Here is a 13,851-nt window from a genome sequence, read left to right on the forward strand (position 1 = left end):
CCTCCCTCCCTCCCTCCCTCCCTCCCTCCCTCCCTCCCTCCCTCCCTTTCTATTGTACATTCTCTATTAAACATTTTTGAGCATGAATGCTTGAGTGCTGGGATTAAAGGTGTGCATCACCACACCCAGCTTGGTACTGTTCTTTAAAACTTTTACAAGAATAGTTTTTCACATTCCTTATTTTATTGTCCTTCCTTCCTTCCTTCCTTCCTTCCTTCCTTCCTTCCTTCCTCCCTCTCTCCCTCTCTCCCTTCTATTGTATGTTCTCTATTAGAGTTGAAACATTTTTGAGCACGAATGCTTGATAGGTTCATTCTCAGTACTGCATTACAGGCTCCTGACAGCACTGGTTGTCCCTCAATTGGACATGAAGAGTTGTGGGGATAATCACCAGATCTTATGAAGCTTAAGTTTTTCTTTTAAATGAGCAGTCTGGGTCTGAGGTCTTGGTCTTTGAATGTCCTAGTGTTTTGATACTGTCTCATCCAGTGATTTTAGCATTCAGATTGTAACATTGGCTGCTGTAGAATGGTGGTTTTAAAGTTCTAATTTTACCTTTTAAAAAGATTCATTTAAATTAGGTTTGAGTGTTGCATGTGCAATCACATGCTTGCGTGGTGCCTGCACAGGGTACAAAAGTCATCAGATTCCCTTGAACAGGAGTTACAGACATGAGTTGTTCTGTGGGTGCTGAGAACTGAACCTGGGTACTCTTCAAAAACAGCAAGTCTTCTTAGCTGCTGAGCCATGTCTCCAGTCCTGCACTACTTTCCTTTATTACATACATGTGCGCAAACATGAGCATGCCATGTACATGTGGAAAAGGACATTTTCCATCTGAGGAAAGTGGTTTTAGCAGCTGTGTCACTGATAGATCTGTTTTCATTATAGTGAAAAGTCTAAACATCATCTTTGGGGTGCCATCCCAATTAACCCTCTTGAGATCATTTTGATTAGAAACAAAATATGTAAATTTTGCTTTAAAGCATGTTAATTGCCTGATACTTATGCTGAAAAAATTGGCTGTCCTGGACTTGCTTTGTAAACAAGGCTGCCCTCGAACTCAAAAGAGATCTGCCTGCCTCTGCCTCCCTGAGTGCTGGGCTTGTTCTTTGGTGTTTTAAGAGAAGGCCTCACTTTTCTGGTCTATTCTTCCTTGGCCTCCCAAATGTTGGGTTTATAGGCTTGTGCCACAGCTCCTAGCTTTACCCGACATGCTAAATGTAACTGAGATATTTTCAGGAAATCAGTTTACCAAGTACATCTTACCTCTTTAGGGGGTGTGGTGGATAGAATTACGTAACCCTGGCTGGCATGGAGCTTTTTATGTAGACCAGACTAGCATTGAACTCTCAGAGATCCACCCCCTTCTGCCTCTTGAATCCTGGGATTAAAGGCGTGTGCCACCATGTCTAGTTACATCTTTCTTATGTACTTTGAGTTCAGTTACAGCCATAGTTATTTATGAATAACTATAGAAGTGTTACTTAGCATTAAAGTTAGTTGATAGGAAAGGAATAATGTTTTAATAACTATTAAAATAGAGAGCAGTGTTGGTTTTCATCCTAACATACTGAGCAAACTTTTACTTTTTAAAAAAATTAATGCAATAGAATTTATTTTCTTTCAAAAAATACTAAACTTGAAATATTTATATGAAAGTGGTAGAATTTTGTACTCTAGTTTTATATTTTATATATTATTGAAAAAGTTTTCTTTGCTATCGTGATCAGTAATGAAGTAAATCTTTTTATTTTTTTTCCCTATTTTGTCAAATGTTTATAAACTTTGTTTTTCAGCTTGTGATGACCAGCCTACAGTCTATTCTTGAAAATGTGGATACACCAGAATTACTTTGCAAATGTGTTAAGTGCATTCTTTTGGTGGCTCGATGCTACCCTCATATTTTCAGCACTAATTTTAGGGTGAGTTTCTACTCCCTTTATCTGGTGTGATGGTTGTGTGAAGAAATGGGATATCAGATAGAAAAAACAATCTCTTACCCTTTGACTATAATCAGTGGTGTTTGGAGCAAAGGAGTTGATTGCTTGCAGTAACTATTGTAACAGTGATGATGATGATAGTGCTACTTTTATAAAATGCAATAACCGCATTTTTCTTTCGGATGTTAATACCTTTTGTATAGAAGAAAAAGTATTTCCTCTGTCATGACTACAGTTCTTTTATTCTGCTTCTCTAATTCAATCTACCCATGTCAGGTAGATTGAACAGCTTTTTCTAGGGGTTTTTAGTGTGCTGTGATTTCACTGATGAAATAGCAGTAAGACCCTAAAATGACTAGCCTTCTGTCTCTTTGTCTCCATCAAGGATACAGTTGATATATTAGTTGGATGGCACATAGATCATACTCAGAAACCCTCCCTCACACAGCAGGTGTCTGGTAAGTTGCTTTTGTCAGTCCTGTACATATTGTTCAAAGAAGTGTTCATCTGATCTAGAAAAAGGGTTGCTTTTGGGAGATACAGCTATTAGAAATGAATATTACTTGGTAGCTCTGATAACAGAATTGTACCTGTGAGAATGTAAAGACTGTATCTCAAGTCTTCTATAGTGTGTTTAGAAAGAGAAAATCAAGAGGCTGGAATACCCTGAGACCTAGAGTAGAAGAGTCTCATCATTGGTTTTTATTGTTGTTTTTCTGATGATTTTAAATGAGCGAAAAATATTTGGAAGATTGTCATATATGATAGAGAACAAATGATAGCTGAACTCATTTGCAACATCTGCTTATTCCACATGATATAGTTTCTGTCCCTCTTTTAATCTTTGGTGTAGTAACTTTTGAAAAGAGTATGTGCCAGTGAGAATGAATGGTGTCATTTCTGCTGTGAAGCCAAATGACCTTTTATGAGTAGTCATGACTCTGGAATAGAAAGCTAGGTTGATAATACATGGTGGCACTTTAAGTCTCTCTCTCTCTCGCTCTCTCTCTCTCACACACACACACACACACACACACACACACACACACACGAGTGACATAGTAGATACTAGCTAAAAAAATTATGCAAGATTCACATATTGATTGCTAATTTCTGTAACATTATTAGAGGCTGATTAATCATCAGCATGCTTTTAGTGGCAGTCCTAAGGTTATGATATAGGGCATGTTTTAAGAGTGGGTAGCTTGACAGCAGGGTTCATTTTTAATTTTGGTCTCTCCCCAACCCCCCCTTTTTTCCTCAAAATTTCTTCCATGATGTCAAGGGTGGTTGCAGAGTTTGGAGCCATTTTGGGTAGCTGATCTTGCATTTTCTACCACTCTTCTTGGTCAGTTTCTAGAAGACATGGAGGCATATGCTGAGGTAAGTTGTAGAAAGCCAAGTTATTCTTAACATGTTAATAAAGAAAATTTAAATATTTTAATCAAGTAGATTTATTTAAAAAATAACTAAGACTGACATTTAAGAGAAATTATATCATTGAGATTAGGTTTATTTATTATTATTGTTATTATTAATTTGCTACTTTTAACAGAAAGTAAAAAATTATGGGTTAATATATATAAAGTTTGAATATTTTTGATAGCAGATATTTTTCTTGAAAATAAATCTCATAGTTCATACCTATTTTTTTGTTTCGAAAAGGCAGCGAGATGCTGTTCAGAAATGAAAACTGTCCCTAAAGTTGCTGCCCTACTGTGTTCTGACTCTCTGTGCTATCTAGGACAAGCCTTCACTTTAGTGGCGTAGCTATCTGTGAATGTGACAACTTTCAGGGTGCTTCCTGCAGCCTTGTCCTTGCTCCTGTCCTGACTTATGGCTTAAGCCGTTCTTGCCTCCTGTGGGAGTACCATGATTTCTCTTGGTGTTCGACGCTGTCCCAGATACTGAATTTGCTTTAGTTCTTTGCTACTCCTAGTCATAGAGTTCATTATTCTACCACTTTCTTCACTGGACTATGTGCTTTCTTCAGGAAAAAGGAACAGATTATTATATGTCTGTTTCTGGGGATATACAGAATGCAAGTATCTTACACTCCCCACCCCCACCTTCCCTCTCACCTCTACAGATGATTAGTCTTTCGAAGGGACCCATTTTCATAGGTAGAGACCCTTACACCTTTTAAATACTTGCTTTTTTTTTTTTTTTTCTTTTCTTTTTTTTTTTTGAGATAGGGTCTCTCTGTGTAGCCTTAGCTTGCTATGTGGACCAGGATGTTCCCTAAGTCACAGAGGGATCCTCTACCTCCCAAATGCTGCCACTCTGACTGGCTCTTTTTATTTGGTACTTAATTATCTGTAGAAATATGTTGCTTCAAACACCCAGTCTTAATTAATCATTCTCTTTGCATATATCTTACACTTTCAACTAGATCATAAGTCTGTAGAGTAGATCTTAAAAGTTTTTAAAAGCACCCTTTTGCAGTGTATGCTATTAATATATTCTTAATTTGTTGGCGAAAGGTTATATGGAGTGAGAATTTAGTAGAAAACAAATTGAGGAATGGTGAAACTATCCATTTGTACTTTTATAACAGTATAATATATGCATACGGATTTTTTGCCCCAGTGTCTTTCTGTTATTGGTAGATCTTTCCATAATTTATCTGGTTTTGTGAGGAATGATTTAGAGAACATGGAGTTCTATGTTTCCTCTTTTAGGCTAAAACGTCTCTTAATTGGTAATAATCTTTTTTAGGGCTATGCGTGGTTATACATGTCTTTAATATCAGCATCTGGGAAACAGAGTTAGGTGGATCTCTGTGTTAGAGTCCAGTCTGGTCTACATACTGAGTTCCATGCAAGCCAGGGCTACTTAGTGAGACCCTGCTAAGGTTAAGTGAATTAAAGAATTGGGAGACTTACAGTTTATGTTTCAGCTACTCCGGAGGCTACGATAAGAGGATTGATTGAGCCCAGAAGTCCTGGAGGCATAGTGGAACTCTATCTCAAAATAAAGTGTTAGGGATCTGGGGGAAGAGATTATAAAGAAATAGGGGCTGGAGTATAGCTCACTGTAGAGTGCTTACCTAGTACATTCAAGGGCTTGGACTTGATTCCTGATTACAGCTTAAAGCCATAAAGCCAATACAAACCTCACAGTACTACTTCAATAAGAATGTTGTGTTTTCACACCTTAGGACCTCAGCCATGTGGCCTCTGGGGAGTCAGTGGATGAAGATGTTCCTCCTCCATCAGTGTCATTACCAAAGCTGGCAGCACTTCTCCGTGTATTCAGTACTGTGGTGAGGAGCATTGGGGAGCGCTTCAGCCCAATTCGGGGTCCACCAATTACCGAGGCATATGTCACAGATGTGAGTATCTTTTAGAGGGCCTCCTGTACCATTGAATGAACTATATTAATTAACCTTTGATTTGTTTAACATGTTAAATGTGTTTATGTCTGGTTATTCTTCACTCAGAAAAGTAGGAATGCCTGCTTATCATCCACCATCCTCTAATTCTTCTCCCACTAAGAAAGGGCCATTCTGAATTCTTATACACCCTTGAAATTTCTCTAAGGAGTTTGTTCACGTGCCCATTTTGTTGTTTGTCTGTTTGTGTATTTAGTGATACTGAGAGTTGAACCTAGTAACTAGTACAGGGTCTGTCCTCACTTGTACCTTATAAAGCACTGAGCTTTTCCCTCAGCCTGCACTTACTTTTAATATATAGTTCTAAAACTACACAAATACTACTTTTTCTTAGAAAATTGAGTCTCCTTCTGGGCATGGTGGAGCATGTCTTTAATTCCAGCATTTGGGAAGTAGAGGCAGGTGGATCTCTTGAGTTTGAAGCCAGCTTGATCTACACAATGAGTTTTAGGACAACCAAAACTATGCATAGGAACCCCATCTTGAAAAACACATAAAAACAAACCAAACTCCCCCCAAAAAAGTTGATGCTCCATTTAGTTTTTAGCACATTAGAATAAAAATACACTGTAGTGAAAGTGTCATTTTTTTTGGATTTAGTGTGTAGTTTGTGGTAGAGCCTTTGCCTTGCATGGAGGCCCTAAATGTTATCCCCAGTACTGCAGTGAAACCAGACTTGTCATTTTCTTTGAGAATGAAAAACTGAAACTCAGGAGTCACATGTTTGTGTGTTTTTTGATGCAAAGAGGTACTGTCTTAAAATACCAGCCTGAAGCCAGATATGGGGTTTGACCAGATGATAGCACTTTAGTGGTCAGTGTGCAGTGCAGTTTAGCAGAGAGAAATAAGCCCTTAGCACTGCGGTAATGAGGATGGAGATGCATGGAGTGTGCTGCTGCTCAGACACAGTGCTGCATCTTTAGGAGCAGACTTTGGACATGTTGCTGGATGAGGAGGGCGATACGGTGACTGTGTGCTAGAGCAGAAGTATGCGATTATACATGCAACTCAGCCTGTAGTTGGTAATAAACCTTCAGAATGCCTTAAATTCTTCCCTTTTTATTAAAAGTTGTTGCTTGAAGAGTGATGGAGTTGAAGTAAAGGAATTAACTCAAATGCAAAACAAAAGGAAAGGAACATAAGCATTCTTAGAGTAGTCATATTTTAAATATGTTATGAAGGCCTTCAGTTTTGGCTTTTGTGAATAGCATTATTGAAACACATACAGATTTTAAAGTTAACCCAGTGGATATTATTAATTGCTATAGATCTGTGATACTTAGTAGCAAGAACTTTTCTTTCTTTAAAAATGTTTCTTATATTAGAAATTTAGTACATAAATATTATAGGACACTGATTTCTGTAAATATATGTATTTATGTATATATATATGTATGTATGTTTGTATGCTGAAAATCATTTGGTTTTTATGACCTTTAATAGGATTGTGCACATTAGGAGTTCGTATCTTGAGAAAGAAATTCCAGGGCTCAGTGGTGGAATACTTGCCTGCCCTGATCATTGATATACAAGCTTTAATAATGGCTTAAAGCAATTTTAGTATTTACTTTGAAAAGATTGTTATAAATCCAGGATCTGCATTTAAGCAAATGCGAGCAGAACATTGCTAAATGTACTAAGTTGTGGTGTATCGTAATGATAAAGATACTAAGCTTTTTATATAGCCATTTGATAATTCTAGGAATAGAGGAACAGCATAAATGAACATAATAGTAATTTGTAATACTGTTCAGTCAAGATTTTTTTTTTTTTTTTTCTCTATTTCTTTTTAGAGACAGGGTTTCTCTGGGTAGCATTGGCTGTCCTGGAACTCCCTTTGAGGGCCAGGCTGGCCTTTAACTTACAGAGATCTGCCTGCCTCTGCCTCCATGAGTTTTGGGATTAAAGATGCATGTGTTAAAGATGCTTGTATTAGCTACCAAAAATTAGAAAATCAACTGTGATCTGTGTGCAGGTGCACATCTGTAAAGCCAGCCTGGGTTACCCATTTTGTCTTTATTAAAAAAAAATTTTTTTGTCCTTTGTAAAAAAAAAAAAAAAAATCTCAAACAACAAGAATGTTAAAAAGATATTTTTAAGTTGAAGCTGCATTAGAAAGCAATAGTGGTGTAGAGAAGCTTGTGAATGTTTAAAAAGGTGCTTGTTTTCCCCATTTACAGGTTCTATACAGAGTAATGAGATGCGTGACGGCTGCAAACCAAGTGTTTTTTTCTGAGGCTGTGTTGACAGCTGCTAATGAGTGTGTTGGTGTTTTGCTCGGCAGCTTGGATCCTAGCATGACTATACATTGTGACATGGTCATTACATATGGATTAGACCAACTGGAGAATTGCCAGACTTGTGGTACCGATTATATCATCTCAGTCTTGAATTTGCTCACATTGGTATGTGAATTACTCCTTTTGTTGTTTTTTAATTGTTATTTATGTAGGTCTTTAAGTTGGTATGGAAGAAATTAAGAAGCTTTTGCTTCATATGTTTTAAGTAAGGGCTTGCTTTTATCTTTTTAAGAGTCCATTAATAATTCTCATTTTTTTAGTCCAGCTTACTTTTTTCAGCTTGCCTTTTGTGTTTGGCAGCTCATTTAGTCTTAACTTATCTGACTTTGAATTGATAATGTTCCCCTTTGCTTGAGACTCACTAGTACACTTGATAAGCACTATATGGGAGAAAGTATTTGACTGTTTTCAAAGACCTGCTTATATTTTATGTCTTAGAAAAAAACATATGATTTTTACTTTTTAAATTTTTTTCTTTTCTTTTATTAGCCACATATAAGTGCCCCCTTTAAAATATAATGGAATGGTGAGTGAGTCTTTATGCTTAATACTCAGCTCCTGTAATTGGAAACACATGCCCTGCTGGTTCATGTAGCTTGTCTATTGTTCCTCCTGCCACTTTATGCAATTTTACTATTTTAAAAAATTACTGCTGGGTGTGATGGTGCACATCTTTAATTCCAGCACTCGGGAGGCAGAGGTAGATGGATCTCTGAATTTGAGGCCAGTCAAGTCTATAGAGCAACTTCCAGGAAGACCACACAGTGAAACCCTCTCTCAAAACAAAACAAAACTAAACTAAACTAAACTAAACTAAACCAGAACCCCTCCCCCCCCCCCGATTTTTTCTCTCTCTCTATTTTTTTTTTCCCCAAGACAGGTTTCTCTTTGTAGCCTTAGCTGTCCTGTGTAGCCTTTTATATCTCCATAGTTTTGCCTTTTGAGAATTGCCAACTACGTAATTTTTTTAGATTGATATTTTTTTCACTTAGTAATTTGCATTTAAGGTTTTCTTGCTTTTTTGTAACTTATTTGTAAGTAACTTTTTTTGTAAGCTTATTTTAAAATTTTGTTCTTTTAGATTGTTGAGCAGATAAATACAAAACTCCCATCATCATTTGTAGAAAAGCTTTTTATACCATCATCTAAACTACTATTTTTACGGTACCATAAAGAAAAAGAGGTAAGTAATATATTGGTAACAAGTGGATTACTTCTGACATTGAAGAGTCAGCCTTTTGTTGCTTAATAGACCATGTGAATGAAATAATACTTAATGTTGAATATAAAGTCATTACAATGAATGCTTTGGTTAATACTTATTATCATAATAATTACTTTGATGAATGAGGTACCTACTAACCTTTCAGAATGCCCATACTTTTTATTGAATTGATTCACTTTTATTAAATTGATCTTGGTAAATATTTACAAAGATGAAGAGGCAGATTACTTCTAAGTTATAAATTCAGAAGTATTGTGTATATTAAAAATTAAAAATTATTAATTAATCAGCTGACTATAGATGTGGGTAGAAAATGAAGCTTAGTTTGCTGTTTGTATATGTGTGTTGGTATTGACTTTAAAACAAAACACGAAAACATCTGCAATGCCCTTGAGAAATCTCACTTGAGCAACTTTGAGTGCATTCTTTATTTGTAATAAATCCATAGAGCTTTGTTAAAAGCTCACTAATGTATAGGTTCCTTACAGTTGTTCTTTTAATTTTTTAACTTTTTTCTTTTCCGAGAAAGGGTTTTCTCTGTGTAGTTTTGGCTGTTCAGGAACTCTCTGTAGATCAGGCTGCCCTGGAACTCACAGAGATCCACCTGCTTCTGCCTCTTAAGTACTGGAATCAAAGGCATATACCATTATTGCCCGGCTAAAGTTGTCTTCTAAAATTGAAGCTTTTGGGTGTTAGGACTGTGAGTGTCTAAATCTTGTAGGGTCATCTCCCTAGCATGCTGCAGATAGTGATTTTTAATCAGTTCCCTGAAATTTTCTTTTGTAGGTTGTTGCTGTGGCTCATGCTGTTTATCAAGCAGTGCTCAGTTTGAAGAATATTCCCGTTCTGGAGACTGCCTATAAATTAATTTTGGGAGAAATGACTTGTGCACTAAACAATCTGTTACACAGTCTCCAGCTTCCTGATGCCTGTTCTGAGATTAAACATGAGGCTTTTCAGAATCATGTGTTCAACATTGACAATGCCAACTTTGTAGTTATATTTGATCTCAGTGCTCTGACTACAATTGGAAATGCCAAAAATTCATTAATTGGGGTGAGTCTGTATTTCTACTTTGTCATTTATGGGTTTTGTGTGGTTTCTGGTTTTGAGGCCGGGTTCTGCTGTATGGCCCAGGTAGGCCTTGAACTCACTGTGGTTTGGCTTCAGCATCTTGAGTACTGGGATTACTGGCATACACCACCATTCCTGTCCATAAAGAGTATCCATGGTTAAGCCTTCTCCACCTCATATTTTTCTCTTTTCTTTGTAAGAAAGTCTATATAGACCAGGCTGACCTTAGGTACTGAGGTTATAGGCATTTATCACTGTGTCCATTCATAACCTCATATATTTTATTTGTATGTATTCAGGGGGAGGGACAGGACAGGGACAGAGTTTGACATTTAGTACCTTCTTTAATTGCTTTCCATCTTATTTTTTAGATAGGGTCTCTCATTAAGCTAGTTAGTCTGTCCAGTGAGCTGCAGGGATCTGTCTCTCTCTCTCTCTCTCTCTCTCTCTTTTTGAGTGCTGGTATTGCAGATGTATGCCTACTTTTAGTGGGTGCTGGTGGTCTAAACTCGGGTCCTTATGCTTGCATGGCAAGCACTTTACCCACATCTTAGCCATCTTCTCAGCTCACACTTTTTTTGGAAGAAGAAAAGTTCACTTTTTCTAACTTCAAAAAAGGGGCTGGAGAGATGATGGCTCCGCTTATGAGAGTAAGTACTGCTCTTCCGGAGAACTCAAGTTGTGGTTCCCAGTACCACATTGGAGGAAATGCAGTTACTGTATCAAGAAGATCAAAGGACATTGCTTAAACCAGATGTCAGCAAACCCACACTTTGCCCCAAATTTAGTTGTATACCTGTTTTTCTTGCTTGTTTTTTAATAAATAGCTTGCAATCCCTGCTTATACTGTACTTCTGTTTGCTGACTTGATTACCCGGCATGATATGAACATCACCACTCTGTACTTCTGTTGTAAAGAAAGCTATATTAGAGGTAGCCTTGTTTATGGCTGATTCCCCAACACAGTGCAGTAGTTGAGGAGCTGCTGCATTAAACAGAGATGCCACCCAGGCTGCAAAGCCTAACTTGAGAAACTGTTTGTTGAAGACCTCAGCTTTGTGTACTAGATAAATTCCAAGCTTTAGGCCATCCCTTTAGGTGTCTAAGCACACTTGATTCTGAAGGTAGATTGTACATGTTTGTGTGTGTCTTGTGGGAACCAGACATATACTTTGTTTTTACTTTGGCAGATGTGGGCACTGTCTCCAACCGTGTTTGCATTACTGAGTAAGAATCTGATGATTGTACATAGTGACCTGGCTGTTCACTTTCCTGCCATTCAGTATGCGGTGCTCTACACCCTGTATTCCCATTGCACCAGGTACTGTGCTCACAGGTCTCAGAAGAGAACAGCAGAAATGTATTTCTTGAGTTTGTTGACTTGTTTTGATGACAGCTGAAAAGATGGTCTCTGTTTTGTCTTTCAGGCACGATCACTTCATATCCAGTAGTCTTAGCTCTTCATCCCCTTCTTTATTTGATGGTGCCGTGATTAGTACTGTAACTACAGCAACAAAGAAACATTTCTCAATTATATTAAATCTTTTGGGAATATTGCTGAAAAAAGATAATCTTAACCAGGACACAAGGTACCTAAGTAATTTTTCAAATAACATTAAGTTCCTAAATTTATTAATTCTTTGTAATTGAGGCAGAGAAATGTAGATTACAGCTTCATTGTGAAGCACCTGATTTGATTTGTTACTAGATTTTGTTTTGTTTGGTTTTTCAAGATAGCATTTCTCTGTGTAGCCTTGGTTGTCCTGGACTTGCTTTGTAGACCAGGCTGGCCTCGAACTCTGCTTCCCTGAGTTCTGGGATTAAAGGCGTGTGCCATTGCATCAGACTGTTATTGATTTCTGTGTACCATGCTGGGCACTACTTTGGGGAGCTTTTCCAGTGAGTGGCTTCCTGTTACTTTTCGGGAACAATACCATGATGCAAAAACAAATTTCTCTAGATGTAGCATTTTACTTACAGATTTATTTTACTTTTAATTCTGTATGTTTTTGTGTACTGTGTGTGTGCTTAGTGCAGTGCTCTTGGAAGCTTGTGGTATTTGATTCCCCTGCTGCTGGAGTAAGAGATTGTTGTGACTGGCTGATGTAAGCGCTGGACACTGAATTTGAGGCCTCTGCAAGGGCAGTATACACTCAACAACTGAGCCGCCCTCCCCCTTTGTCTTTTATTTATTTTTTACTTGTATTGTCTGAAGAATAAACAGAGTGATAGAAGAAAATGGTTCTTGTCGTATTTTTTTAATGTAAAACCAACTGTTTATTTTATGTTTCAGGAAACTGTTAATGACATGGGCTTTGGAAGTGGCTGTATTAATGAAGAAGTCTGAAACATATGCACCTTTATTCTCCCTTCCATCTTTTCATAAATTTTCCAATGGCCTTTTAGCCAACAGTAAGAGATTTATGTTTTAATTTTGTTTAACCTTTTAAAAAATTGAGTAATAGGAGAAGGTAGGTATGTCAACACTCTTTAAAATTTTTTTAATGATTTATTTATTTTTATTTCATTGGTGTTTTGCATGCATATATCTATGTGAGTGTGTAGAACCCCTGGAGCTGGAGTTACAGACACTTGTAAGATGCCATATGGGTGCTGGGAATTGTACCCGGGTCCTTTGGAAGACATGCAAGTGCTCTTAACCACCGAGCCATCTCTCCAGCACTGCAACACTTTTCTTGTTGTGAAGATTTGTGGTCCCTATTTTAGTGCCTTACAAAGCAGTCTTGAATATTTTTTATTCTTAGTATTTGAAAAACAATTGAATTGTCAGAGTTTTTAACCTTACATGTTAGTGTGTTCCATGAAGTTGAAAAGTTTTTTTTTTTTTTTTTTCCTTTTTAGAATAAGGTTTATAGGTAGAGTGGTTAACTTGGATTTTGTTAAATATCAGTTTCAACAAAATATCAATTTCCTAGGTGTTACTACTGCCAGTGAGGATTCCAGGCAAGAGTAGGGGAGAAATGGCTCAGAGGTTAAGAGCACTGGGTGTTCTTCCAGAGGTCCTGAGTTTAGTTCCAAGCATAGTGGTTCACAACCATCTGTAATGAAATCTGGTGCCCTCTTCTGGCAGGGCAGAACACGGTATATGTAGTAAATAAATCTTTAAAAAAAAAAAAAAAGGCATGGTGCAGTAGTAGGTGCTTTTTGTTTGATGAATGAGTTAGTGAGTGAGTGAATGAACAAAATGAATAAATGGGTTCCGAATATTATGATAGATGATATTCACTTTTGGAGGGATATGACTGAAAGTAACTTTTCTTTTTTAACAATAGCTCTTGTTGAAGATGTAAATATCTGCTTGCAAGCGTGTAGCAGTCTCCATGCGCTGTCCTCTTCCTTGCCAGATGATCTGCTGCAGAGGTATGGACTAGAGACCACATTCTTGACTCTAGCTGTAATGACATAGGAATGCTACCATACTTGCTTTATCTATTTTTCATAGGTGTGTGGACATCTGCCGTGTTCAGCTTGTTCATAGTGGAACTCGTATTCGACAGGCCTTTGGAAAGCTGTTGAAGTCAATTCCTTTAGATGTTGTACTAAGGTATAACTATTTTGGCTCAGTACATTTTACTGCCTTGTAATTGTCTAACATAGGAAGTGATAAGTGCATGTTTGGTGCATTAATTTTACATGTTACATGGTACTTCTTAGTGATCTAAGAGGTGTCAGAAGATAATTCTTGAGACCCAGAAGAAGAAAACTTTTTTTAAAATGATCTTTCTCATCTTATAGTAATTATTGTGGAATAATTTATGTATTACCAAAAATGTATTTTGTAGTTTAGATTTTCTTTGTTTTTTTTTTTTGGGGGGGGGGGTCTTCATTGTTTTGCTCTGAGTGTTTTTGTGTGTGTGTGTGTGTGTGTGTGTGTGTGTGTGTGTGTGTGTGTGT

At 37.2% G+C, this 13,851-nt stretch overlaps 1 protein-coding gene across 5 annotated transcripts in view; it reads left to right on the plus strand.

The window, feature by feature from the left end:
• The window catches only part of Smg1 (SMG1 nonsense mediated mRNA decay associated PI3K related kinase), a 102,113-nt gene that overhangs the window by 35,289 nt on the left and 52,973 nt on the right, over positions 1–13,851 (plus strand). For 3 of the 5 annotated variants that reach the window (XM_055627635.1, XM_055627632.1, XM_055627633.1), the window contains 12 exons: positions 1,800–1,925; positions 2,329–2,401; positions 3,229–3,326; positions 5,104–5,277; positions 7,518–7,742; positions 8,719–8,820; positions 9,649–9,918; positions 11,127–11,257; positions 11,364–11,525; positions 12,230–12,348; positions 13,230–13,317; positions 13,400–13,501. In XM_055627635.1, the coding sequence (XP_055483610.1) occupies positions 1,800–1,925; positions 2,329–2,401; positions 3,229–3,326; positions 5,104–5,277; positions 7,518–7,742; positions 8,719–8,820; positions 9,649–9,918; positions 11,127–11,257; positions 11,364–11,525; positions 12,230–12,348; positions 13,230–13,317; positions 13,400–13,501 (1,670 nt within the window). Of the gene's footprint in view, positions 1–1,799; positions 1,926–2,328; positions 2,402–3,228; positions 3,327–5,103; positions 5,278–7,517; positions 7,743–8,718; positions 8,821–9,648; positions 9,919–11,126; positions 11,258–11,363; positions 11,526–12,229; positions 12,349–13,229; positions 13,318–13,399; positions 13,502–13,851 lie in introns of those variants that run through there. The other 2 variants (XM_055627634.1, XM_055627636.1) reach the window with 2 other exon arrangements.

Source organism: Psammomys obesus, unplaced genomic scaffold (genome assembly GCF_907164565.1).
Source record: "Psammomys obesus unplaced genomic scaffold, mPsaObe1.curated_primary_1811, whole genome shotgun sequence".
NCBI classification, from domain to species: domain Eukaryota; kingdom Metazoa; phylum Chordata; class Mammalia; order Rodentia; family Muridae; genus Psammomys; species Psammomys obesus.